The sequence below is a fragment of the Pagrus pagrus genome (assembly GCF_965226575.1).
Source record: "Pagrus pagrus genome assembly, chromosome: 10".
Lineage (NCBI taxonomy): Eukaryota > Metazoa > Chordata > Actinopteri > Spariformes > Sparidae > Pagrus > Pagrus pagrus.
This window is the reverse complement of record NC_140194.1, coordinates 4251950-4279186: the sequence shown is the minus strand read 5'-3', so window position 1 is coordinate 4279186 and position 27237 is coordinate 4251950. Positions and strand designations below refer to the sequence as shown.

The window sequence follows — 27237 nt, the reverse complement described above, 5'->3', positions numbered from 1 at the left end:
TGGTGTCATGAGTAGTATCATCTCCATTATTTGTTTGCAATGTACAACACAAAGGCCTTTTTGTCGAATGTGAATAATTGATTAACAATACAAATGTAACAATAACTTGTTTTACCAGTCAATCTGAAACTAACTGTAAACAAAAGAAGAGAAGTCATAGAGGGTACCTGGCATCTAGTGGTTCTTCTTTGCAACTGCAGTGTGCACTCTTCACAGCAGATGCCATTCAAGTTCACAACAAACATTCAATATGTGGTGACACACACACATACACACACATATATGTATATGTATATATATATAGCAAGCAGACGATGGAGCAGCGAAACTCTGCAGGTCGGTTTGGCGGTGTGGGAGTGTCGCTCCATGTGTGTGACATGTTGTGAACCTCCGCTGATCAGTTTGACGAAAGGCGAAGCTGCTATGTTGTTCGGCTACTAGCATGCTGGTCCTACTAGTGATTGTTTGTCCTCATTGATGGATTAAAAAACAGTAAAGTCATTACTGTGTGTTTTAAACTTGGGCACAAGACCGAAGTGAAAGTGAAACTTAACGCTTAACTTAGATGGAGAAATGTCTATTGTGTTCCCTCTGTAGTATTTATCCATGCTAAATAACATGCCCTGTTACTGACCCTTTCCACTCTGCTTATGATCTCCAGTCATGTCTCGGCCACAGTAAGGTCCTACAGTGATCGTCTGCATCCACAGACGTGGTTTAAACTGGTGCACAAAGCCAAACTGAGTGAATACACACTTTTACCCTCCACTGTGGCTTCAGGCGTAGTCTGATTGCCAGCTTATGTGATTGGCCACCGCAACATGACGTCGTGCTGAGTTTCTCCAAAAGTTGACTCTGTTTCAACTTTTTCGGCACGCACTGCTGCAGCCAAAACGGACTACCGTCATTAAAATAAATGGGAAAACCTGCGTTTTCGCCGCAATGATGGATCCAATGTGAGTCCACTCACCGCGCTACAACATGCTGTGTGTATGGGTTTTTTTCCCTCTTGGCACACCTGCCGGACGTGACACTGGGGGCGTGGCTAAATCCTCGATTCCACCTTTTGATTTTGAAGGTCGCGATCGTGACGTCATTTTGATCGATATCCGATTTACACTCAAAATCGTGACTCCCTTTATGTAGACATCATTTGTTTTTGTAACATTTTCAACATATTCCTTATTACTGAGGTTTATAAATCATTCATGTTCATCTGTATCCGTCTTAGGTTTTAACTTTATGTTATGCTTTTTCAGTCCTAGTATATGTGTACATGCATGGGCATCTTGTGCAGAGTTACTGGCATGACTATGTATGTGGCGGCTTGATAATTGGAGTGGTAAAAGCAGATGGAATTGGATAGGGAAATGTTCCTCATTAATCAGGATCAGTGTTCCCTCTGCTAATGATCCAGAAGAGACCTCGTAGTCCCCAAGCCACTTTCCTCCCTTCCAGTTCCCTGCCCCTGCTTTCTAGGAAAACCTGTCTCTCAGTGCAATCACTCTCTCTTTCTTCCTCTCTTGATCTCAAGTACCCCGGTCACTCCGCTCTGCTTCACTGCCCTCTGGCACACACACTGCGAGACGGGGGTTATAGGGGGAGGTTGGTGCAAATAGAGCAGAAAGGCGCATCTGCATGCCACATCTTTGGAAGCACATCTCTCTCCTCTCGACTTAGGAAAAGGAGACAAATAGTCCTGAAGAGGCCCTAGCAAGTGTGTTTTCACCTTTTTTCACGCCAAGATGCAGAAACTCCTTCACCCTAACACCCTGTTTGTACCTGGACCAGCACTTGCCCTGAGAGGGGCCTCTCAAAGGCAGCTGCCTGAAGTTGATGTTTAGTTGAAAATCCCTATCATACCCAATAGTTACCACATCACACCATCCTATGTTCGGTAATGGTGGAATCAAATGTGGAAATAGTTACTGAGGTATCGTAAATGCAAGCTTACCACTCTCGATAAACAGAACTTAGCAGGTCAAATGGAAGTGTTCTAGGTCCACATTGGTGTCAGCTTTGCCAAAATTTAGCGTATTATAGAGGAAAAGGCAATTGTTTGTACTGCACGGAAACATATATGACATCATTCTTAGGTACAAAGAGTCTTTGTGTTCACAGATGGGATTTTCTCATGCAAATGTTTGCCTTACCTAATATTGTTACAGCAGCTTGAGGTATTGTGCTGTTTACTCTGAAAAATAGGGGATATTACATGATCCTTTTCTATCAAAGAAACATATGAGGTGATAGAAGACGCCATATCCGAGGCACTCATGCCAGACCACAGCGTCGCTATTAAGCACTTTGTCAGACGCATTTGGGAAGTGCTCTCTACCAGGCTAATCCAATTGGTGAGATTGATTAGCCGTTAAAAGCCTTTCTTCCTCTGGTCGGAGAAATCCGTTCCAAATGCTGCCCAGTGGGCTAGCTTTAGCTGGGCTGGCCCACCGGATCAGTTGGTGCCAGGCCCACTTCCTGTGTAGGGTTTCACCGGGCGCGATCAATACATGCAGACAGCTAATTGGATGAACACTGACACTCACATTTCTCTTCTCTCCACTTTATGGTCCAGAGAAAAGCTGAATATGGGTTCATAGGGGAGTGTCTGTCCGTTACAGTAGGTAATATAACAGCAGAGTTTATGGGAATGCAGTGTGGAAACAGGCTGTATCATTTATATGTCTGTGTCAATTTAGTGAATGTGGTGTTATTTGATGAACGGTGATCCAGCATGTAACCCTACAAGCCCTCAGACATCTTCCCTCACTCCCTTCTGGTTCACACATTACCCAATGTGAACGCTGATGCTGGATGCCTTACGTAACCCCTGTTCTCCTTTCTCTCTTTCTCCCTCCCTTTTCGTCTGTTTTTCTCTTCTGTGTCTGTTCTGGACGTGTTTGGACAGAATGACCAAGTGTGACGTAAAGAACTACCTGGAGAAGATCTATAACGTCCCTGTAGGAGCGATCCGCACCAGGATACAGTTTGGTGAGTGTCTTCATGACTTTGCACAAGCACAGACGGAGTGCTGTTACATGTAAAGAAGTTGGAGTGGCTCCCATGGAATATTTATATTTCTAATGATTCAGTGCTGTATTAACCTCTGCAAGAGCAATCGTATGTAGGCATTGCAATTTTTGGATCTCTCAGACTTGAAGTGGATTGAATAACTGGCACAAACATTAACCCCTGCAGAGGTCTGTGCCATTGTGTTGATTATTTGTTTGTGTTGCTGGTGTAGAATGTACAGTATGTAAAGACATGGAGCCCATCCAAAGTGAGTCGAGAAGAGAGGGTGTTAAAGCAGTGGTAAAAAACATTTGATTCATGGTATGCAGTGCCAAGCCACAAACAGTTCATCCAAATTAAAATCCTAAAGTTGTACTGCAGCTGTTATGAGTAAATCGAGCAAATGGTCACACACACACACACGCACACACACAAGACGCACACACACACACACACACACACGTATGCTAAACTCATCCACAGTGTGTTAAACAACATTGTAAAGTATATAAATAGTTATTTGATAACCTGATGACAAAAAGTGGCCTCAGCTTCTTACAATAGATTAATTATTCAAAACGTTTGCATGTCAATCATATTGTGTTGAAATTTGATATGAAGCTTTTTGATACATGATATGTAAGACTACTTTCCACAGCTGCTTTTTAAAATCTCCACCAAAAATGTGTGTTTTAAGTATTTAGTAAGTAACTTTCACTATCTGTAGTGTCTTCATGTTACAATAGATTCCAGTGACTAAAACTACAACAGAAAAAGTATCTATTGAATCTACTCCTGCGTCATAGTCCCCGTATCACTGTCCATCCACATGCTCAGTATGTTGCACTCATTTCTCAGTCCATTTGTATTGCAAACTTCAGCGTCCAAGGTTGTATAATCCTCAAGGTTACAGCCATCCCAGTAGCCAGTAAGTTTTGGTTATGGCGTGCTGGAATTCACAGAAAGATGATTTTTGTTTTGGAGGCATAAAACCAAATTGGTTCTGTGAAGGAGACTGTAAAAAGTTGGTTAGCAGCTATTAGCAATTTCAGCTTGCGATGTTCCCATTGACATGCAGCAGCCGGAGTGTTTTCCAGCGGCTAGTTGTGGTAGTGGTTGGCGTGCCTGGCTCTCCTTTCCCCTAACACACACAGCTGCTTATCTGACAATCTGCTGCTGCAGCATTCCAGCCTCCAGCTGTCCCAGGACACCCCACGCTCCCTCCACACAAACACATGCTATTCACTTACAAACTTGCAAGTTCAAGGACCTAAGTGCCCGATCCCTTCCTGACCCCTCGTCAAGGATGATCATAGAGCCAACAGTCTTATATCATTGACGTAATAATCTCTTTGACTTTTTATTGGGGTAGTAGACGGCTCAAGTTAACATGGTGGGATTGTGATCCCTACAAGTCTAGGAATTTGCAAGTTCATGGAAGAACAGAAGGAGAGGACATATGGGTAGCTTTAAGTTCGAGATATGCTGAGGAACGAGGCACGAGCCCCCTCTGCACTGTGCCTGAAGGGCCACGAGGAACCCCCTCTACCTCTGGAGGAGAAACTGGTTTGGAGACGTGGAGGGAGGGAGTGAGGAGAGAGGCGCCTAGTATAGCCTGGCCTACAGTGTGGAGGACCCATTAACGCTGTTTATTAGGGTTGTGTCATTAAAAGCTAGGGGAAAAGGAAAGCCCCTTGGGAGGGTGGGTGGAAGGAAAGCAGTAGGCTGTGGGGGGACAGAGAAGGATAGAGTAGAAAGGGAGGTTCGGGGCCCCTGGTGATCCCGAGGTGCGTCAGAGAAGGTATCCCCCTCTTTGCGTCAGGAGTTCCACTCCATTGGCAGCGTAAAGATGGGAACCAGCAGAAGAGAGCGAGGGGCGCAAACGACCCTTTCTTTCCTCCATGGGCGGCAGGGGTATTTTGGAAGAAGTTGCCATGGTTACCCCTCCGGCCTGGGATTTGTAACATGATAGCCGGCTGCCAAACCGCAATCTCAAAGTGGGAGAAATTGTGCTTGCGTTTGCGAGTGTTGTATGAAAGCTTTGTCTGTGCGTCTGTACGTGTTAGGAAAGGGCCATGTGAGTGAAGAGAAACGCACTTTTTCAAGGTATCTTTTTCAAGGTGTACAAGAGAGTGTGAGTGTGAGTGTGAGTGTGTGTGTGTGTGTGTGTGTTTCATTTGGGGGGGGGCAGGTCAGTGCCTTACCTTGCTCTTTAAAACGTCATAGCATTTCCCTGTGGATTCCCTCAACAATCACAAACACACACACACTGAGAGGCACACACACTCATCGTTACCTCTGTCTCTCACACACACACACACACACACACACACACACACACACACACACACACACACACACACACACACACACACACACACACACACACACACACACACACACACACACACACACACACACAGGGGCCTTCAGTTAGCCAGGGAGGCGTGGAGGGGGGGTGTTTTACAACCCTGCTCAGGGCTTTCCCTGAGCAGTGGGCTGCCTGGCTAGTGATTACTAGCTATACGTACCACACACACACACAGACGCACACACAAACACACACACACAGACACACACAGACACACACAAATGACTCATTACAGCGGAATGTTTCCCTTGTTTTTCATGTCATAAACCGTTCCCATGGCAATGGCCATTACTCAGAGGGCCTGTTGACTTGACCACCAGGGTCTCGTTGAGATTAGAGATGAACCGTTTGATGTTCTCGTCATTATTCATCAGGTGGGTTTACATTGTAACGCAAAGTTTGAGATACGTGTGTGAAGTGCCTGGAAGTTGAGTAAAATTACCTTTGATTTTTGTCAAGCCAGAATCCTAGCCTGCCTACACACACACACACACACACACACACACACGCACACACGCACACACACACTGAGCATCTCCCAGAGTCCCTTATCTTCCAGACTGTGAAAGGTCTAACAGGAGAGAGGATGATGTCATCATCATCTCCAGCTGGGGAAAAGGTTAAATTGCCTTCTGCAGTCAAAATGCTCAGGCTCTGCTTCACCACTTGTGCTCTGGAAAAATGTACAGTAAAATATCTGTTGTTCAGATAGGAATGAAACATAATGAATTAATTGCTGTGCAGGTAAATAGATGTCAGGATAGTGCTTCAGTCATTTTGCTGATTGTCACTCAGGGGTGGACTATAGCAACTCACAGGATTAGTCTGGAAACTATGCATGGGACAATATGAATATTTCTTATCACCATTATCCTGACCAAAGATAATTACAATTCACGATGATATCCACTAATAAGTATCAGAATATGTTTTAAAACATCCTGGAATCTTTTCACCTTACATGTTGTTATGAGGCAAAATAAATATTTCATCCTCTTTGCGGCAATATGAAATGAATAAGGAAATTGTAGGACTGTATGTCAGTACATCAGGATATTCACATATATCGTGATTCCAAGGGCCTAGGTGACACCATGATATCCCTTGTTTAGTTCAACCAATAGTCGAGTTATCAATAATGAAAAAGATGTGGAAAAGCTGCAAATGTTGTTTGCCATTTTTGCTGAAGAAATGTAATAGAAAATAGTTATTTTATCTTCTGTCTGTTGAGTAATCAATCAATTAATTTGCAGCTAATAGTGATATACTAGTGAAGTGTTTATTGTTAAAAACTAAATCAAATGCTGGAGTCCATATTTGTTTCATCCAGTGATAGCTTTTCAAATTGAGGAACTCAGTTCATTGAAAAACTCAAAAGCATTTCTACTCACTCATTAGCAACATTTCCCACCATATAGCACCATCTCTCTACCAGTTAACAAATTTCCATCGTCTTCACAGTTTATCGTCACATTGCCCAACCCAACTCGCACCAAATTCATAAACGATATCATCATCATCACTCTGTCGCGCTGTCTGCTGTCTGATAACCAGTTTGCTCATGTTTAGTCATTCCTGTTTGCCAAGCGATGCAATGTCCGGTGTTGTTTCTGTTTTTCAGGCTCCAATAAGAAGAGGAATCACCTAAGCCAGAAGGTTAAGAAGCCTGACTATAAAGTAGCCTACGTTCAGCTGGTGAGAAGATATACACACACACATATACACACACACTCAGACTCCTACTCTCAGTCTTTTCTTGTTGCTGTGTTGTTTGAGTAGCATTAGCTCATTGACTCCATTCCAGTACACAGTGGGAGGTGGAGACCTCTCCACAATAACTTTCTCTCTCTCTCTCTCTGTCTCTCTCTCTATCTCGCCCTGCTGTGTTGTGTTTTTCTAATTGTTGAGGCTGCACTATTAAACACAATACCTAGGGGCAAGGGCATATCGGGGCCCTCGAGCCTTCATTTTTTTGTGTCATGGGCTTTTTTTTTTTTGAAGGGGGGTGAGAGAGGTGAGACGGGTAAGTTGATGTTCCCCCATAGAGCCCTTAAGGGCAGGCGGCTTTTGAAGGTGAGCTCTTGCACGCACACATACAGGTACGAAAAGACACACAACAGGAATGAAGATCAGCGTACACACATGTACAAAAAAAATGGAAACAAGAACTCTGTCTTTACCTGACATTTTTAAATGTTATTCCCTGTTCTCATGAGAGAAGCCTCTCATGCACACACATACCTAGACTAACACAAATCACACAGCTCTACTTTGCATCTCTCTCCTGTGCGGTTCACACACTCTGGCTGCCCTCTGGAGAAAGCAGCAGTCTGCGTTCTTGCGGGGCCTGAGGGTGAAAGGTCGTCTTTGGTTACATGCCAGACTTATTACAGGAAATATTGAGATATGGTTATCATCTGGTATAGCTCTACTTTGTGTGCTTGCATGTTGTGCCATGGCTGGGATGTGAGCAATCGTGTGTAGTTTTGAAAGGACACTCCCCGCCGTTGGCGTGTCAGCCCAGACTCCCTCATTGCATCACGGCCGTTGCCTTCACACCTGTGTTTGAGGTGAGCCGTGGGTCAGGAAGGCCCATTCCCTGTGCTTCTTGCCAATGTTTGAAGTCTGTTCTTCTTTGAGATCACACAAACCTCCCCTTGAAAAAAGTAAAAAAAGTCAGCGTTTTAATGCGTCTTTGATGCAGACGTGAAAAGCAAGGGGCCTTTGTTTTGTGCCTGCCGTTTTGATCTTGCCCAGATAAATCAGCAGCGGTGTAGACGCTTGTTTACGCCGTGCCGCCCACCCGACTGGGAGCCATCAATCTTGAAACGGATGAATAATGAAAATTGTCTAAACACGACAATTTGAAAGAGGATACATACTTGCCGCAGCCATGAATCTTTTAAAAGGGGAGACTTCCTCTTGTCTGACACCAAGGAAGTGGCCTGTGATTTTGTGTGCGTCTGGAATTCCCAGCGGAGTCAGTAGTGATGCTTCTGTCTCACCAGATGCACACGACGATGATAGGTGTGAGGATGCGGAACAGCACACACACGGTGACATGTTTGCATCATTCATGCACGCGGCGCCCTAGAGGACCGATGTTTTTCCTTGAGTGTCATTCGCTCTGTAGTCGCAGTCATGTCGTGGTTTTCTGAAGTCGTGCTCATTTGATGGTGAACAGCGGGGAGAAAGTCTGAGATGCAGACTTTGTGCTTGAAAATGGCTCGATATAGAACCGAATAGCCAGCCTAGTCCTCTTTCAGGTTTTTCAGAAAAACATGCTCCCTCAACTCCCTTTCCTTCCTCGCTCTCTCTCTTGTGTATGCACACACACACACACACACACACACACACACACACACACACACACACACACACACACACACACACACACACACACACACAGAGCCCCAGAAAACCCTCCTTTCTTTTGCAGCGGTGGGTAGAAAACAAGATTGTTCCTAATTGACTCCACATGTGGGAGAGTGTTCTGTGGGTCGATGCTCACACCGCGGTCCCCCCCATTCTACCCTCATCCTTCCCTCTACCCCATCTCTCCCTCTCCCCCTGCTCCCTCCATCAGCTAATATTGCAGCAGTAATACGTTTTGCTCTCTCTCTCTCATTCCTTACTCTTGGTTTGTGGTCGGGGGGAGGCCTCCCGTTAGCGGGGTTCCGTGACGGCCATTTTCCTCAGGCTTAGGGGGGACCCCAGTAACGGGGGGGAGGAGATAACGTCTGCATGTGTGAAATGTGCACTGTGTGTGGGAAAGTGTGTATGTGTGTGTGAGGGGCTCACACAGGAGAGGTGACTAAGGGCATGATGGAGTCATGCCAGAGCGGGGAGGTCCAGAGACGGGGCAAAGCGATCAGGGGGAGGGGGAAGAGGCCGTGTGTGTATGGTGCTGGTGGTGGGGCGACAAAAACAGCAGTAGAAAATGAAAAATCTTGAGTCTATCAGACTGCTTTTAGGTCTGGCTGCACATCCGTGAAACTGGTGTATATAGAGTCGGACTGCTTTCATGCACCGCTAGTAAGGACTAGCCGAGTGTAAAAGAGCTAACTCTAGTCACTACGCTCGGGGTAACACTTGTTTCAGATTTTCGCAGTCAGCTCACACTGTTCCATCTATTTGATGCTGTAAAGGGCTGATGTTGGAAAACTCTGCAATGCACTTCTTGACCTCTGTTGTAGACATTACTTCATGTACAGTAGGTGTAATTAGATTTCACATGTGGTTCACTATATATTTGTGTAATAACATTTTCCTGTGGTTTTTAAGAATATGTGAGCAGGTCACGTCACCTTTATTATCAGGAAAACCTGCAGTATTTTTGCAGGAAAATCGTCTTCCAAAGTTGGATTGAATGTGCTCGGTAGAAAAGGAGGCTCTTTTGCAGCCGATCATGTTCATAATGCATGTCAGACCCTGTGGTTTACCCTCATTAAATTCTCTTGGCCCATCTCACAGCTAAAGCGCACTGTGCCACCATTTCCAGTTAAACCTTGCCTTCATTTGAAACCTTTGTAAATCCAACTTGGTGCTTTTAATAAAAGAGAAAGCACTCCAGTCCTGAAATTATAGTCAGTTTTGAATGTTTTCAGTCATCATTCGGCAACATTATTGTCAGTCAAACATTTACGATAAAGTACTCTCTGCCTGGCATGTAAATGAAAAGGCTGTGGTGAGTTTTGGTCAGGGGAGGAGTTATTTTCTCTCTTTGGAGTGGCAGCTAGTTTGCAAGCGAGCTTTGCTGGCTGGTGCCAGCCGCAGCACTTCAGTGGGCTGAGTGCTCAGAGTGCATGTTGAAAGCTCCCGGAGGGTGACGCTGTGAATATATGAATGGGATGCCTGACCAGTCTCAGCATTTCTGAATGATCGAGTTTAGTGCCACATTGTTCTGTAAATGTCAAATCCATGCTATAAAAGTAATGATTTCCACCCAGCAGATTGTCTACAGCTGCTCAGATTGTTTGACAACATGCTGTATTTTAACAGTTCTTACAGGATTCTGAAAAATAACTTTGATTTTGTTTAATTTCTCTTGCAGTTTTGTGGTTTAACCTCAATTGTTTTAAAGGGAACAGTTTGGAAAATATTTAGCAAATTACATTTGGAGCATTTTCCTAACTTTATTTTGTAATTGACCAGTTTTTAGCTTTTAAGTAAAGGTTCTCCATCATTTCCCTGAAAGCCTGTTATGTATCCGTGTAAAGAAAGGAATCTCAGACATTTTCCTCGAGTTGTTTTCAGAGGTCAGAAGGGAGGAGCAGGAGTTTGTGTTCTTTATGTGTTGGGCACCTCCAGGCACCTCCAGGCACCTGTGAGATGCTTGCAACCATTTAGCATAAAAATCCACTGTTGTTTGACACTCTGTATACACCTAATAAAATCACACAGAGATTAGCCGTCCATGTGTATCAAGAGTTATCTGGCCTTGCTTGGGAGTCCGTACGCATTGTTGTAAGTCTGTCCTTTTGTGGGGTGTGGTGTCACTAATCCCACACAAGCTCCATTCAGTAGACAAAAGCTCACTTCATACAGTCAGAGGAGAGTCTGCGTCAGGGCGAATGAGTAAAAGTAGATGATGAGTGAAAACTTTGCAGCAGGAGGGAGAGCAGACACAGATGGTCAAAGGTGTTGTCACGATGCCGACCTTCAGTTGTCATGAAGTGAGCACATTGTTTTGTTTACACGTTAGCCAGTGCTGTCACTAACTTGATAGTTAGTCACTAAAGCCAGTGGATACCAATATTACAGAGTTAAAATATTCCAATATTGATATATGGGCCCTTATTCTTGTATGCACAGAATACATGCATAAACATTTTTTGCAATGATCCCTCAAATGTTGTCAAGTACAGAGATATGTTTGCCGTGGAGGCAGGATATTTAACAGTTTGACAATACACTGTATTTTCCAAAATGACATTACCCCAAGCATCTTTTTCTGCTTTATTATCGTAAACAACTATTTCCATACCAGTACCTGTGACAGGCCAATATCAGCCGATAATTTCGGTCATAGTGGCTCTAGTGGTCACGATCTAGGAGAGGACAGCCTAGACCCATCTACACATATCTTAAATGTGTTTTTTTAATGCAATTGTAATTTCCATAACATTAAAATTTTAAATAAGTTCAGTGTGTTTTGCAGTCATTTTGTCTAGAAGTTGCATACATGTGCTTTATACAGTCTAAGGTTGTATTTACTTGCTTCATTGCACTAATTTGAGCCCTGAAATTAATCATTTTTCTGATGAGGTCTGGAGCGTTTGTCTGGTCTTTTTGTCTTAGCAGTTCTTCTATTCATGTGAGGATGTTTGCATGTATTAAAAGCCCTGATCTTTCTCACATGCCTCAAGTAGCTCTTCATTATTGTTTGTGTGTCTGCTGGCAAAGTTTTCATATAAGCAGTAAATAGGGTGTCATGGTTTCTCTCCAGGGTCTCGGACACTGACAGCAGTAAAGCAAACCAGTTGCACCAGTCAGATTACTCGTTGCCCCAAAGCCATGTCCCGACCCGACGACCACAGAACAAAACAAGATATGGGGTTGGACCAACAGTTGTAGAATAAGTGGTAGCTTCATTCAAATTGCTCATTTCCCGTGTTTCTTTCTGTCGCTTTCTCCACCCCCGCTCGATCCACGGGGAAGGCCTCAGTTAAAGAGGAGTGAGAGAGAGCGAGAGGGAGAGACAAACAAACAGAGGGGAGAGACTGAGTGGCAAACATGGAGGAGTTGTGACACAGCTGAAAAGGAGGGAGAGAGAAAGAAACAGCTGTATTGAGAGTGATTATGAGAGGGAAGCTGTGGCCAAGTCTGGCTCTCCCCTCTCTGTTTGACTGACACTAGATGGCAACGTTTTGCTGTACAGCTTCTCTCACTGCCTCCCATCCTCCTATCTGTTATTGACTCCTTGTTGCTTAACAATAGACCCTCTAGGGTTGTGTGTATTTATGTGACTGTGTGTATCTGGCTGGTCTGAGGGAGAGAGGGTGGTGGTGGAGAGGGGTACAGGATGGGGGGGCTGCAAACCCCCGTGATCCTCCACCTCCCCTCCTCCCGTTCCTGTTCTCCGCTCTGAGCCCCGGCTCTCTGGAGCTGGAGGTGCTGAATCAGGCGGTCGCACAGAGGGGGAAATCTTGCTTATCTGTGTGGAATTTTATTATTTTCAACTATTTGGATCATGATGGCTCCCACTCTCCCTCCCTCCCTCTTCCTCCTTTCCACCTTGTCACGCAAACACAGGCTTTCCTCGAACAGCCTCGTCTGTCTGTGTGCCGCTCTGCTTCCTTCCCTTCCCGGTGCTGCCTCACCCTTGCTTATCACGCCAATTAACATTTTTAACTTCTGCCACTTTTCTCCCTGTGCTCTCTTCTCCTCTGTCTGTCTCATTTTCTCTTTTCCACATAGAGCTGGATGATACATCAAATTACAATTGCCATTTAATTCATACCGCTAGTGTTTCTTACGTGATGCTATCTCTCCTGTATGCTAGGCTGCTTTCCAGTAGCCTAGCATACAGGAAACAATGTATTTCTCAATGTAATTCCAAGCAAGCACACCAGTGAAGATAAGAGGAGCGGACAATGCAGCTATCTGTGAAATTTGAAGCAGCAAAGGGCATCCCCTTATTGTGTATGACTACTATGTATTACAGCCTCCTATGAGCTTTTAAAGGATAAGGTCACTCAAAATAAGCATTCAGTCATTATCTTCTCACTCTCATTCCGATGGAAACGTTTCCTCGTCCACAAAACACTTCTGGGGCTTCGCAGCAAAACAGCGTCGCAATATTCTCCTGAACTGAACTGTTTTAAAACGTAACGATGACGACATAAAAAATACATAAAAATAGCTCCACACAGCCTGTCCAGTGTAATCCAAGTCTCTGAAACCCTGAGATCTGAAATTGATTTGAAAAGATGTTATTTACTCCCTTTGTAAAGCAGAAAGCTTCACTTTAGCTGCTAAGATGAAATGCGATAGCGCACACCCTATCTGAAGTGCACAAGCTTGACCGCACGTCGAAGGCGTATATAATGCCTTTTGAAATCAATTTGGGATCTTGGAGTTTCTGGAGACCTTCATTACACCGGACGAGCTCGATGGAGCCAATTAATGTTGTTGTTTTTGTGTTTTCAGTTGTCTTTTTTTAGGTTTTAAAACAAGTGTCCATCTACTTCAGTTGTTTAGGAGAATGCTGTCAACGCTGTTTTGCTGTGAAGCTCCAGAAATGTTTTGTGGACTAGGAAACTTCATCCGATTTCGTTTAAGAAAACACAGCTATTGTCTAACAAATCAAACGAAGCTGATTTTCTACAGTCATTTTTCAGTAGTGTACTCATACTTAATAATGGGTCATATTCTCTTGTGTCTAACTCTCGGCCTCTTAAAGGAAGACAAACGATGATGACAGTCAAAATATGATGAAGTTCTCAAGGCCAGATGCAACAGAAAGCCTTATTTAGTCCATAGCCATGACATCATCATGTTTACTGAGGCACTGTGACATTACAGAGGCAATATTTTTATCAAATGTTTAACTAAAAAATCGGAAGAGAAAACTGTAGCATCAGTTCAAAGGGAGAAGCTCATGATTCTCCTTTTATCCAGAGTCATGCAGCCCCTCTTAAATGTATCCGTCAGCGTTCTAGGCGTATAAATCGTCGGAAGGAAAGAAAGGCCTGATACACTAATTAGTGTGTGTACGTATATACGGTATGTGTGTGCACACGTGCGAGTACGCTGGTGGTGAGCCTAATAAAAGCAGAAGCTTTTCCTGGCAATCAAGCTTCGCTGAAAGGCCTCCCCCCCATCTTTCTATGTGTCTCCTGATTTGGAAAATTCACTCCGAAGTAAAATCCTGTGTGTGGCTGTGTGCGAGTGTATGTGTGTACGTGTAGGTTTCATAAGAGCTCAGTGGAGAGAGAACATGAATTATAGAGAACCGAGCAGGGTCTTAACCATCCGGTTTGGATTCTCACACGCGAACCTTTTTTTGAATGGCTTCAGTCGAGGCTCTCTGTTGTTTTCTTTCTCACACGTTTCAGTCTTAACGCCCAATTCAGTTCCGATGATACGCCCTTTTAATGACGCGACTGTGCTGCTGATGTATGGCCATGGCAAATGTTTACTTTTGATTTTTATCGAGAAGCAGAAGAGAGACGCGTGGGACAGATGTCTCAAAAGCACAACAGGACAGAGAGAGAGTGTTTGAATACATAGTTAGATTTGCAGATCTCATTCTTTCTTTCTCTCCACATCTTTCTCCATCTTTCCTTTTGTCGTTTGCGATTGATTCTTACCTTATCTCTCTCTGCATTTCCTCCCACATTTCCTCCAAGTTCCCCTCATTTAGATAGCCATGGCAACACACACATGCACGAGTGCGCATGCTCGTAACCTTTCTTGATTACCCCTGACCTCCTGACCTGTAATGACACAGCTGCCACTTTGATCAGCCAATCAGCATATGGCGCCACCCAGGTTCTCAGCGGGGCTGCCACTGGCCTGATAAAGCCCTCTGATAGGCCCCTGCTGATGCATTTCCTGTTTTGGTATGCTTCCTCGTTTTTTATTTTCTCCAACAGCTGGTCCCCGCATTCCTCAGAGTTGGGAAGGGGGCAGGGGCATTGCCTGGATGTTTATGTTGCATGTGCATGTAGGGGTGAGCGTGTGTGTGTGTGTGTGTGTGTGTGTGTTTTTGAGGAAGGGTCTAACACTCACTGTGTGTGTGTGTTTGGTAGCCTAGATTGTTGGGTCTGGCCGAGAGGGGGCGGGGTAGATGGAAGGGATGCTTAAGATTGGGGGGGAGGGTACGTGAGGGTTGTTTACATGCGTTGGGGAGAGAAATGGGGTACATCGTGGGGGTTGTGGGGGGGTGAATGACATAGATGGAGGGGATAATGACAGTGAACAGCTGTGTGTGTGTGTGTGTGTGTGTGTGTGTGTGTGTGTGTGTGTGTGTGTGTGTGTGTGTGTGTGTGTGTGTGTGTGTGTGTGTGTGTGTGTGTGTGTGTGTATCTGATATGGGGGTGGATAGCTGAGACGGCCATGGTTTAGGTGTGATTTGGCTTTAAGGTCCAGGGGTTGGGTGGGCGACAGAAAGCCATATGACTCACCATTTGTTACTCATTACTGCTAATATGGACAGATATGATTGTGTTATTCTTGACTGTCGCTGTCAGTGTTATTGTTGTTGTCGTCGTTGACCAGTTCATGACCAGATGGATGTAAACGTCTTTGTGGGTGGCTGAGTGTGTACTTAGATGGCGATGATCTTTTCCTGAGAGCTCTGTTACCAGGGTTCAATGTCTCCAGTAGCAGGCTGGGAGCAGACATGCCCAGACATGAAAACTATCACGCACACACACGTGCACACTTTCTCCCTCACACCCCCTGTTTGTCTCTGGGCAGAAGTATTCGCGTATGTATCACCGGAGGCCCTGCACTAGTGTGTCAGAGGGTCTCTGTGACAGATCTTAAAGTACTTTCAGTTGACACCGGAGCAGCTTTCCCCCCTCCACCTGCCTGACTCCTGCTCTTTGTCCCGCAAAGTACGTGCACACTAGGCCAGGGATACCACACAATACGTGTCTATGCGCATCTTGATGCATCGGTACTTTTTCTCACTGTATGACCACATAAAGAATTGCTTTATTGCTCATATCTGTCATTAAAATTGGCAGATTAATTAACTTCCATTCCAGGTATTAAAGCATGCACTGATGCTCCAGGCCAACTTCCTCTGACTGCCAATAACAAACCTGATACAACCTCAGTACTCAGATAAGGTTCAAGCTAATACCAAATACCAATGCAATACCTAAAAAAAAACAAAAACGCACACCACACCACAGCAGCCTAGGGTTCGAATCTGACCTGTGGCCCTTTGCAGCGTGTGATCCCCTCCCTCATCCTGTTTCCTGTTACTATTCAGATGTAACGTCTGAATAAAGCCATGAAAAGGCCAAAAATAATGGTAATGAAATAATGATTCACCGTGTTGAAGTGATAAGGATATTCCTATGTGTAAGGCTGTAATTACAAATCCTTTTAGGTAAAAGTGGACACAAGGGTTCATGCATTCACTGCATTGAAGTTTTAATCCTCAAGATTTTCATGAACATGAATTGATAGTGGGCAGATTCTGCCATTCGCATTATGTTTGGCACAACTACCAGAAGGCAGCAATGTAATAAAAAAAGAACATGTAATAGTTTGTTTAGTGTCAACTGTATTAACTTCCTTCATGGAGCAAGGAGTGGGCGTACGTGTGCAAACTAGTTAATTAAATGTGGACAAACTAATAAATGATCTTGCAGCAGAATGGCCTGCACTGGTTGACCCTGTGTTCATAACTTTGTTTACTCCTTAGATTCTAGCATTTGCAACAAAATCTGATTACATGGCAGTCCAAAAAAGTATAAAAATAGCTACCTTTCAGAGGTGAGTAGGTGATTATTCTGCCAGCATTTGAAGATGGAGTAAACAAGTAGTTTTATGCAGGTATACATCCGTGCACACCAAACACTGTCTGTGAACATTGTCCAAAACACTGTTTCTCTCCGTCATGGGAACCGTAAGATTGTAACGGCCTTTAATATGAATGACACGGAGATGCACACAAATATACACTGCTGCAAGCCAAAGCTGACCAAGTTATTCGGCTGTTGCCTGGCTGTGGAGGAGATGTCATTGTAATTGGAGGGAGGGCCAGGGTCATGACCCCGAACCAACCCGCAGCAGGATGCTATTGGTTAGTGGTCTACTCTCACTGCCACTAAATCTGTCTTTGCAGAGGGAGAAGTTTTCACTTTGCCTTTTCCTCTCAGCTGTTTTTTCTACTTGCGGCTCTCATGTCGTCTCAACAGTTTGACTTCTTCACCTGACTCTATTTCACCTCGGTGAACAAAGATTAAATGTAATGTAGATTAGTTTCATTTCCATCTCTTAAAATGTATCTTTCTGTTGAATCATTCTCACCTCACTGTGTTTCCTGAGAAAACAACATCTCAGTTTTATTCATGTTTAGATATATTGACTCTCGTTACTCCTTCCCCCTCCCTTCTCCTCGCTCTATCTCCATGTCTGTCTCTCGCTTCTCTGTTCCTGGAATGGTTTGTACCAGGAGGTCTGGACAGAGGGGCAGAGTATTATGTGTGTGTGTGCATGTGTGCATGTGTTTGTGTGTCAATAAGATAAAGTGAGAGTGAATGTGTGGCCCACCCAGGGGCCTGGCAGCAAGAGCTGTTTACAATCTTCAGGCTACATCTCTTCTCCTCTTCTGCCCTCTTCCATCATCCTTCCTGCCTCTCCCAGTTTACTTTGACTATTTCTTTCTGTGATTTCCGATTGGGGGGAAAAAACATGTAGACATAATACAATATCAGACTGCGAGACAAGGTCAACAGTATGGGCACAGGATTCTCTGTAGGATAGAGATGGACGGGTGGATGGATAGAGAAGATCAACAGTTGGAGTGTGTTCACACCAAGCATGTTTGAAAAGACACAGTCACTGTAAGTCTGTGGCTTTTTTTAGGGCACTTGAATACTACTAAATACTTCAGTGCAAACCCAGGTTTCTTGTTTTTCAGCATTTTCAGTGGGGGAGTCGATACTCTGGGTTTATGAGTATACATGAAAATAAATTCAAACCAAGGGCGTATTGCATAACACAGCACCGTTGTGATACAATACAACCACTACTTTACATTTGTGACAACAGGGCTGAATGATGTGATTAAATTCATCATTGCAGTGTTTTCCCAGATCAATATACGGTATATCAAAATATGAAAAATCACACAAAATCAAACTGGTGTTCAAAGAAGAGAGCTGTGTCTGCCATTATTTATTTCATGAGACCAAACTTACTAAGTTATTTTGTTAGATTTTAAATAAGGCTTGCTGAAATCCTTAATTTGGGCAACACAAATGTGTTTGATAATAATTATACAACCAGATGATCACAACAGTGTAATTCTAGAGGAAGTCGATGAATAGCATCCAGTAGACTTTTTGAATATCTTTAACTTGTGTCTTTTTCAATCTCATTGCCACCTGAACGATGTTCGAGAGCAGCTTGAACAGAGGCGGATGGATAAGTACAGTATGCACCTTTAACTTCAACATGCATCACAGCATTGTGCCAGAAAAGTGGGGAAAAGTATTGTGTCCGACCCAGTGTCAGGTTCCCATCACGCTGATTGGAGCTGAAGCCGATTGAAACCCCTGACGACTGCAGAGTCCTCTGTTTTGGTTTAGTCAGGGAAGAAACATAATTCAAGGCAAATCTGATGGGTCCATTTCCCAGCCGACAGGGGTCCAATTTGTTAAAACGGAGAATGTAATCTGAACTAGCTACAGGAAACGGCCCCAAAAACATTCTCATAAACATGTTGTCCACTGTTTGGTCACTTATTTCATACGATTTTATGAGTACAGTGAGACGGATGTTGACATCGGATATTCAGCAGTTACTCATGCTCGGAAAGCCGAGCATAACAAAATGAACCAAGGGCAAACCACAGCCTATAAAGATCACTGTAGTCAGCTATTTGCTTCTTATCTGTTATATAGACCAGAGATGCTAAATTATGTCAAAAAGCGCAGACAAGTCCACAGTCCTTAGTGAAACCTAAAGGACCTGGAATCAGATTTGTTTTTTTACTCTCATGCTCTTTGGCTGCCAAAATCTGTAATCTTACAGGATAACAGGTTGCCAAAACCCTGTCCAATAAACAAGCTACTTGTGAGTCCATCTGACTTTCGTTTACAAGCCCCGGATCACTTGTAATTGGGCAGTGTGAACTTAAATGAACTGAAAAGAAAAAAATGCAAAACAAAGTTTGGTTTGGTGTTTGAGACCAAAGAAAAAAGGTGTGATCACACACGGTGAGAGGCTACCGAGTCCCGTTGTGGAAAGTGTAGTAAATGCTCTTGCCTCTTGCTGAGTTGCTGTTGAGCAAGGCACATAACCTCCTTCAGCTGGTCAAGTGGAGCTGCTTCTGACCGACGGCAAGAAATGGCGGCTCTCTCACGGCTTCAGGTGTTGATGTATGTATCTGCATGTGTTGTCGAAAACGAGCATTACGCCTGCTCGTTCACTGTTTCCCCTAATAAACAAGGTTTACACGCACACGCACACACACACACCACACACACACACATTTATCCCATATACTCAACAGGGGGTTGCCCTCAGCTCTAATTCTGGTAACCTCATCACTGTGGTCTCTCCTTCTGTAGTCTGCCAGGCTCTCCTACCGTGCGGTCAAAATAGATTCTACCACAATGTGAACACCTCTCTGTCTCTCTTTCACTACCACACACACACACACACACGCACACACACACACACACACACACACACACACACACCACCACCAGTACTCAAGATGTCTCTGTGCTTTGCCACAGTTTACCCCACCGCAGTGCCACCGCAGCCGCATGAGCCACAGCCTCATGAGATTTCCCATCGCGTCGTCAACACCTCTCCGTTTCAGCGTGCGGCTCAGATCTGGCCATGCTCGAACAGCAACCGCCAACATCTGGTTGATTTTTTTTTTTTTATTGACTGCTTTGTGAATGGCTCTATCATCCAATGACTTCTGGATTGTTCCTCATCAAAAAAAAAAAAAAAAAAGTCATATGTAGTTTGTCTGACAGTCTCTGAGGGGCCGGTGTGAATGGTTCAGTTTCACATTTTAAGACCACTTAAAGCCTTTTCAGTCTCCGTGACCACATTGAGAAGCTCCTCTGTTCTTTAATTCGGTTAAGTGTGGTCATCCAAGAAGTCAGTGTGCTTGTCCCCCACCCCCTCAGTCACATCTTATTTAGCACCACAATAACTCTAGGTGCTCAAGGTTTTAAGAGAACACAAACTAAAGGCTGATCTCGGGTAGTAAAAGCGCGGTTAGAATGCCTTTTCTGATGGATTCAATTCTTAAATTGTCCAGATTATCTGAATGAAAGTCGCCGTTTGACCCCGAGAGTAGTTTTACAGCTGTTAAACAGTCTTCAAAGTAATAAAATGTTGCTCCAAACTTATTTCATTCCAGAGGACATAAAACCCGATACCATTAAGGCTATTTCTCGGATCGAGGATATTGGAAAATGAAATCAAACCTACTACAATGGGGTTGAGTAATCATCTTTGAAAGCCTCCTTTTGTGTTTTATTTCTGGATTTGTAACATAGTTCCTACTCTGCGCTTACTGTGCAGCCCATTCAGTGGCATTTAAATGCTGATGTGTATCTCATCTGTCACATGTCTGGTCCTGCAGCTGGTCCTGGTCCAGTTCCAGTCCGGTCGTGTCCCGTATGCTTTAACTCTCAGAGCAGCAGGTTGAATCAGCCTTTTGTGTCCTCAGTTTGCCGACTGTGCCATAATGTTCTATTCAAGCACCGAGCACCGGCCACCTTCCTGTTTTCATCAAAGACATTTTAACACATCAAGCCAGAACAACTATGGCTTTTATATTTCATACTTAAATCTCAAGCTTATGAATAATAACAGAGGTCGACCCCTTCTCATTTCTCCCTGTATTGATTTCACATGCGTTCCAAGCTTACTGGACACACATTTGTCCATTCTTTCAACATTCTTCTTTTTTTTTTTTTTCTGCTCTTAAGGGGAAATTATTACACAGACAAACACACACCAGGACTTCTTTCTCCCCCCCTTGCGGCTGTTTTTGAGTTATGACTGCATGCTCAGTTTGTCACAGATCAGAAGCAAAGGTCAATCAGATAGAATACAGTTGTCCTTTGTGTCTCTCTTTCCATCCCCTGCCTGGTCTTCTCTCTTTTCACTCTCGTCTTTCCTTCCATCCCTCTGGGGCTGCAAAACAGGATTACTAAGGTTTGCGTATGACTCTGTCACGGAGGCACATTTGTGTCCTGGAGGCTTTTCACCAACTTTAAGCTCTTTCTGAATGTAACTGCTGTGAAAACAATATGAGGACGCTGATTGTTGTCTTCCCTAAATCTAACCCACACTGTAAATACTAGAGGTGTGAATCTTCACTGGCCTCACGATTCGATTTCGATTAAGATTCAGTTGTCAACGATTCGAATGTAAAACAATTCTCGATGCATCTCGGCGTATGGTTTCCTCAGTGATCTATATTACTGCACATGGCTACCTTTATGATTTAAATTCCCTTTTTATTCAGAAAGTCCTTCAAATAATCAGATTACAGCAGTATACAAAATAAAAGCTGCATCTTTTAAATACATAAACATGACAAAAACAAAACATTTATCCGTCTGATGTGCCTTACACGTTTGTCCTAATCTACACTAATATCCTTTTCACACTTTAAGATAAGGCATTTATTGGCTGACCTCTCTGAGTTGGACGGCAAAGTTGACAGCACCTCTTCAGATCATGGCTGATTAGCTTGGCTTAATGTAAAAGTTATTATTTATGGCTGCAGACGTTAGCTTCGGGTGAAAATGGCTAATGTTATTAGTAATTGTATTGGGTCTCGTCCAGTTCGTGCTTCCGAGCAAGGTCATAAAATCCGACATTTGTCCCGAGATGTCCGTTTAAAAATTATTAATTTTTAGCATTCGCAGATGATCTCTGCCTCCCTCCGACATACCTCCTACATAAATAACATTAGCCTAATATCAGCCCAGAATTCAAAGCATGAGAGCAATGTTTCGACGTAACTTTATTGTGCATCTGAGCCTGGACAATCAACGATCAACATGAGCTGTGGACTCTCAATTATGCTCTGTCTCTGCAGCGATGCAGAATCTTCCATGTCCGCATTGTGATGCATCTTATAATCGAGAAATTTCCACACCTCTAGTAAATACACACATTTTGAAACAGAACGAGACATTGAATTAGAGCTTTAATTAGGAAACATACACATGCACACAGATGGGGAAAGTGAGACGGGTTGGTAGTGAGTCAATGACAACATTTCCCTTTCCCTCTCCACCCCCTAGTGTTTTCTCCTTCTTTTCCCATCGCGAGGGAAACTGTGGGTGTAATGGGTTGTTCATGTGCGTAAGAAGAGTATGTTTACATCGCTAGCAGTGTGAGGCCTCTTTCCAATATTCCTGGATGGCAGCTTGATTCAATTGGGAGCGTGGTGAAGATGATGGCAAGGCGAGGGAAAATATTCACGCATTCAATTTGTCGTCTAGGAAGCATCGTAGGCACATAATGCCTGACTGTCTTTCTCCACTGTAGTCCCTTTTGGCCAGTCTTCTCCATAAATCACTCAGCATGCACTCATACACACACACACTCTCTCTCTCTCTCTCTCACACACACACACAAATACACAAGCAGACAGAGGTAGACAGACAACAGAAAAGACCGTTTTGGCTCGGAGCACGTAGAAACCGAGGGGACGTGGGCTCGACCTCTGCTGTGGTGCGATGTATATATTTCAAACAAAAATACGAACGCTCGCTGCCAGCACTTTCTCTCACTGTGGAAATGTGTCCAGCAGACGCTTGACACACGCGTGCGCATACACACACACACACAGGGTGCGGCCTGCTGCCAACAATAAGACGTGTTTAACGAGTCTCAGAGCTTTGTTGATTTCAATCTCAGGGCTTTGTTGTTTTTGTGAATCGCACTCTCCGAGGTCGGTATTAATCTTCGCCATGTGTATACACAAGGTGTCCAGCGCTGCGCCGTCTAACTGGGAATTGTCATGCGACAACGTTTAGTTCAAGTCGGATGAAGTCTTGTTTGGCTCACTGCTTCATTGTTCATCCCGTTGCCGGGTCTGGTGTTTATAGCACTGTGGTAGACCCCTTCCTCCGTCACCCCTGCTTTCCTCTTCCTCCTAACCCAGTCGCTTCCTCACATCGTCTGCCCCCATGTTTCTCCCTGCTGCCTCCTCCTCCTCGTCTTACTCCTGCATCAAACTTGCCTCGGCCTGGTCCAGTGTTTGTGTCCTGGATGCTGCGTTCCTCGATGGCAAGTGTGTGCGAATGCAGAGAGACACCAAGAGTCTTGGCACGGTCATCGGTTTCCAGGTTCCTCCCCAGTGTTTGGCAGCTCTCTGCTCCTGCCTGGGTCTGCACTCTTGCCTCTCCTCCTGCATCACTACGCTCACTAGAAAACCTTGTGTAGTTTGCAATACAGGCGTTGCCACAAGACAAGAACACAAGAACAGGGTTGCTTTTCTGTTGATTGAAGGTTGTGCATGTTTTGCTGTAGCTGCTCCTCAAAGCTGGTATCAGAGAGTTTAGACTCAAATGGCCAGGTTTTAGAGAGTAACATGAATTCAAGTCTGTGTAAAGTATCATACCAAAATAGTAGTTTTCCATAATAGTTGTGTTTTGGTTGTTGCTAGGTGCCTGGTCATGCCAGTATTGTCAGATTGGACATGTCAGACTTGACGGTAGTATGCATACATTAACATATCAATTACTTCAAGGTCTTCTTGATTTTCATTGAAAGCTTTAAGATTAGACTCTAAGTGAGAAATACTGGTGGAAGATGAACTACATCCTCTCCAATAAATAGAAAGAGAGGCTGTGTTCAGCTCATTTGTTGGGGTTTATTTAGAAATAAACACGCGACAGGATTATAAAACTTAAATTCTGCAAAAATCTAAATGGAAATTGGAAATAAAAGTAAATGTTTCCAGCATGAGCATTGTGTGCTTGAACTGTTAATTGTTTTTTTTTGTATTTACATAAGGGACTCAACCACTCAACCACTCAGCCACTCATTAGCATTTCACGCCGGATCATCTTTTCACTTTCTGTTATCAGAAGTAGAGCTGATAATTATGGATTAGACGATGATAAATTGATAACTCGGTCGAAGGAAAATAAATTGTCAACTTTTTGACAATTGATTAATCCTTTCAGTCCTTTTTTAAGCAAAAATGTTGCTGATTCCAGCCTTTGAAATGTGAGGATTTACTGCTTTCATGTAAGTAATTGGCAGATTAACTGATAATAAAATAATCATTGGTTAAAGTGCCTATCAAAAGTATATTTTAAGCTGTCCCTTTCAGATGAAGTCTGTGCTTGTATGAGACGATTAACAGTCGTTAATCTCATTCAATGGGACATAAAACTGCACAGTTTAAAACCAATCTGCTGCTATAAAAATCTGTTTTCCTTTCAAACATGGTTAAACCAAAAATGTGAAATGATGTCGGCATCTCATAACTTGTGTCCGTGACAAAGCTCTTACAAGCCAGCCACTGTTTTTACAAGCTGAAGTAAATAACTCATTTATATTGTCTTTTATTGATGTTTCCATGTTCTTACCTGGTCACCTGGTTCTCACCTTACCAGCAAAAGACCAAACACATGCATACATGCACCTGAGCACCCACATTTTGCACAGCGAGTCTAAACACACAGTAATGACACCCGAGACTCCTGCTGTCTGTTATCTCGGCCAGCTCCATTCTGCATCTTTGGCTGAGCGAGGTTCATGTTGTCTCCCCCTTTGGGAATTAAACCATGCTATGTGGTAATTATATGCATGTTTCTCTTGGTATTTTGGGGGTTGGAGGCAGACAAAGTAACGTTCACATCAGAGCCAGACCATTCCTTAACGCCTACACACTGACCCCAAACAAAATATTTCACATATTTAAACAGAATAGTTGATGGACAATTGTTATGGAGGCAATTCGTTTTATAGTGTCTGGCCTCTGTATGAAATGGGTTATGAGTTACATAATGACATTTGACTAGTTGTCATTATGAAGCAGAAGCTGTTTTTTTTTTTTAAATGTAAAACATTGTCGCTTATTTATCACTTTTTAAACAGCAGTTTGTTGAAAATCAAAACACTTGTTGGTGCAGTTTCATCTTCAGTTACGATCTCTTATATGAAGTTGAGTCGTTTGAGGACAGCAGTGATTTGGCTCCAGTTGAGACTGATAACAGTGCATTCTTGTTGCCAGGTGTCCATGGGAGAGGCTGAGAGGGATCGGCTATGGATATGTGTGCATGCCTGCACCCACTGACCTGTTATTTTTTTGTGTGTGGGCGTGCAAGCATGCATGCGCGTGTGTGTGTGTGTGTGTGTACTGTACTGTACTCTACGGTGGGCCTGACACAGACTACTGTTGGGCCAGTGATGCATTAGCCATGGCCAGAGATGGGTTGGTATGGAATAAATAATGGATACCATCCTTTCCCTCTGAATAAATCAAGACCAGAGAAATGGAGAGAGATGAGAGATTAAATGTGGGAGAGAGTTGGAGAAATTGAATGCCAGAGAGAAAGAGGGCGTTTGTGTAACTGGAAGAGGAGTAAAGAGGCAGAAAGGGTGTCCTGAATTCCAAATCAGTATCTCACTTCTGGTCTCTGCAAAGGAAAAGGATAATGTTGTTGTTGTCGAAGCAAGTAAAATGATTTGAAATAGAAAATAGACTAATAATTTCTTTATTTGGCTTATTTTTTTTTGCTAATCTTTTTGTCTTTTTCCCCCGTCGCATCCCAGGCACAGGGCCAGACATTCACCTTCCCAGACATCTTCCCGGAAAAAGACCGGACAGCGGCGGAGGGCTCCGTGGAGGAGATGCAGGAGAAGTTCTTAGAGGACGAGAAGCAGAGGCAGAAACCTGACCCCAGGAGAGGAGGGGTCACAGAGTGGTTCGGACTGTGAGACAACCCACTGACCGGGAACTCTGTGCTCGTTATGTGTGTGCGTGGGTGTTTCATTGGGAACATGTATTGATTTACGACGCGACTGTTGTGATGTCACTTCTATTTCTGTGTAGTAAAGAAGAATGAGCATGTGTGTGAGAGAGACTGGAGACATGTGTTTGGTGTGTGCGTGTGTGCGTGTATGTGTGTGTGAGAGTGTGTTTGCGAGGCTTGAGTCCAGTAACTCGAGCCAGAACAGAATCACAGGAGGAGGAGGAGAGTGGCCCGACTCCATCTTTCATGAAACCAGCCCACCGCACAGAATCTCCATCACCTCGGATGACCTCCACTTCTTCCCCCTCCCACTCGTCCTATTCCACCTCCATCTCCTGTTCCTCCTCCTCCTTCCTCTGCACCTCCTCTCCTCTTTCCTTTAGGAGCTTCCTTTTTCCTCCTCTGCCGACCGTCTCCCACACTCCTCTTCGTCTGACCACGCTGAGGAGTGGTATATTGTGGTATCCCTAGTAGCCCTGACACTCAGCCAGCTGGATCAGACCACCTGGACGACCCACATCCTCTTTTATGAGTTTGCCTCAGATTAATTGACCACTTTAGGTAAACAACAATTGAGATGTTGTTTCAGCAAAGCAACGATATGGAATTTGCTGGAGTGTTTTATTATTTTGTGGTAGCACCTCTTGCCATAAGTCTTGAGAGAGGATTTTACCCAGTGTTTGTGTTTGTGTGTTTGCCTAGCACGCGGGACTTGCCAGTGAATCTGTCTAATTGTAAGTGCTGCTGGAATAAGGACTAATAAACGGTCACTTGTCCAAAAGTGCTCTGCCGACTTTTTTCTTGTGTTCTCCTCGCCTCATCTCCCACGGCTGCTGCGCTCAACAGCTGGCACTTCGAGACGTTGTTCACCACACAAGCTGGCCCTCTCGTGTGCCAGCGTGGTCTGGTAGCTGTTTTGACAAAGTAATGATCTGTGTTTGAATCGGGCCACCAGAGGACTGAGCTCTCTTACGGTAATAAGGCCCATAAAGGGGAGGGACCTCTCCTGGGCTCGCTCAGACCCTCCATTATGCTGAGAGGCCAAGGTTACAGTAAGTGTCCCCCAGCCGTGACCACTAATGCTGGCTGGCTAATACAAAGGTCCAGCCCCTGACCTCACCCAGCCAACTCAGCTATCACTAAGGAGAATGTCAATATTGATCCTGTTGGCCCATTGTCTGCTGCCTG

At 44.1% G+C, this 27237-nt stretch overlaps 1 protein-coding gene across 1 annotated transcript in view; it reads left to right on the top strand.

Moving 5' to 3' along the window:
• The window catches only part of mrpl23 (mitochondrial ribosomal protein L23), a 35301-nt gene extending 8468 nt beyond the window's left edge, over positions 1-26833 (top strand). The window contains exons 3-5 of the mRNA XM_084364123.1: positions 2909-2991; positions 7005-7078; positions 25850-26833. Of these exons, the coding sequence (XP_084220249.1) occupies positions 2909-2991; positions 7005-7078; positions 25850-26014 (322 nt within the window). The 3' untranslated portion in view covers positions 26015-26833. The remainder of the gene's footprint in view (positions 1-2908; positions 2992-7004; positions 7079-25849) is intronic.
• The last annotated feature ends 404 nt before the right edge of the window (positions 26834-27237 follow it).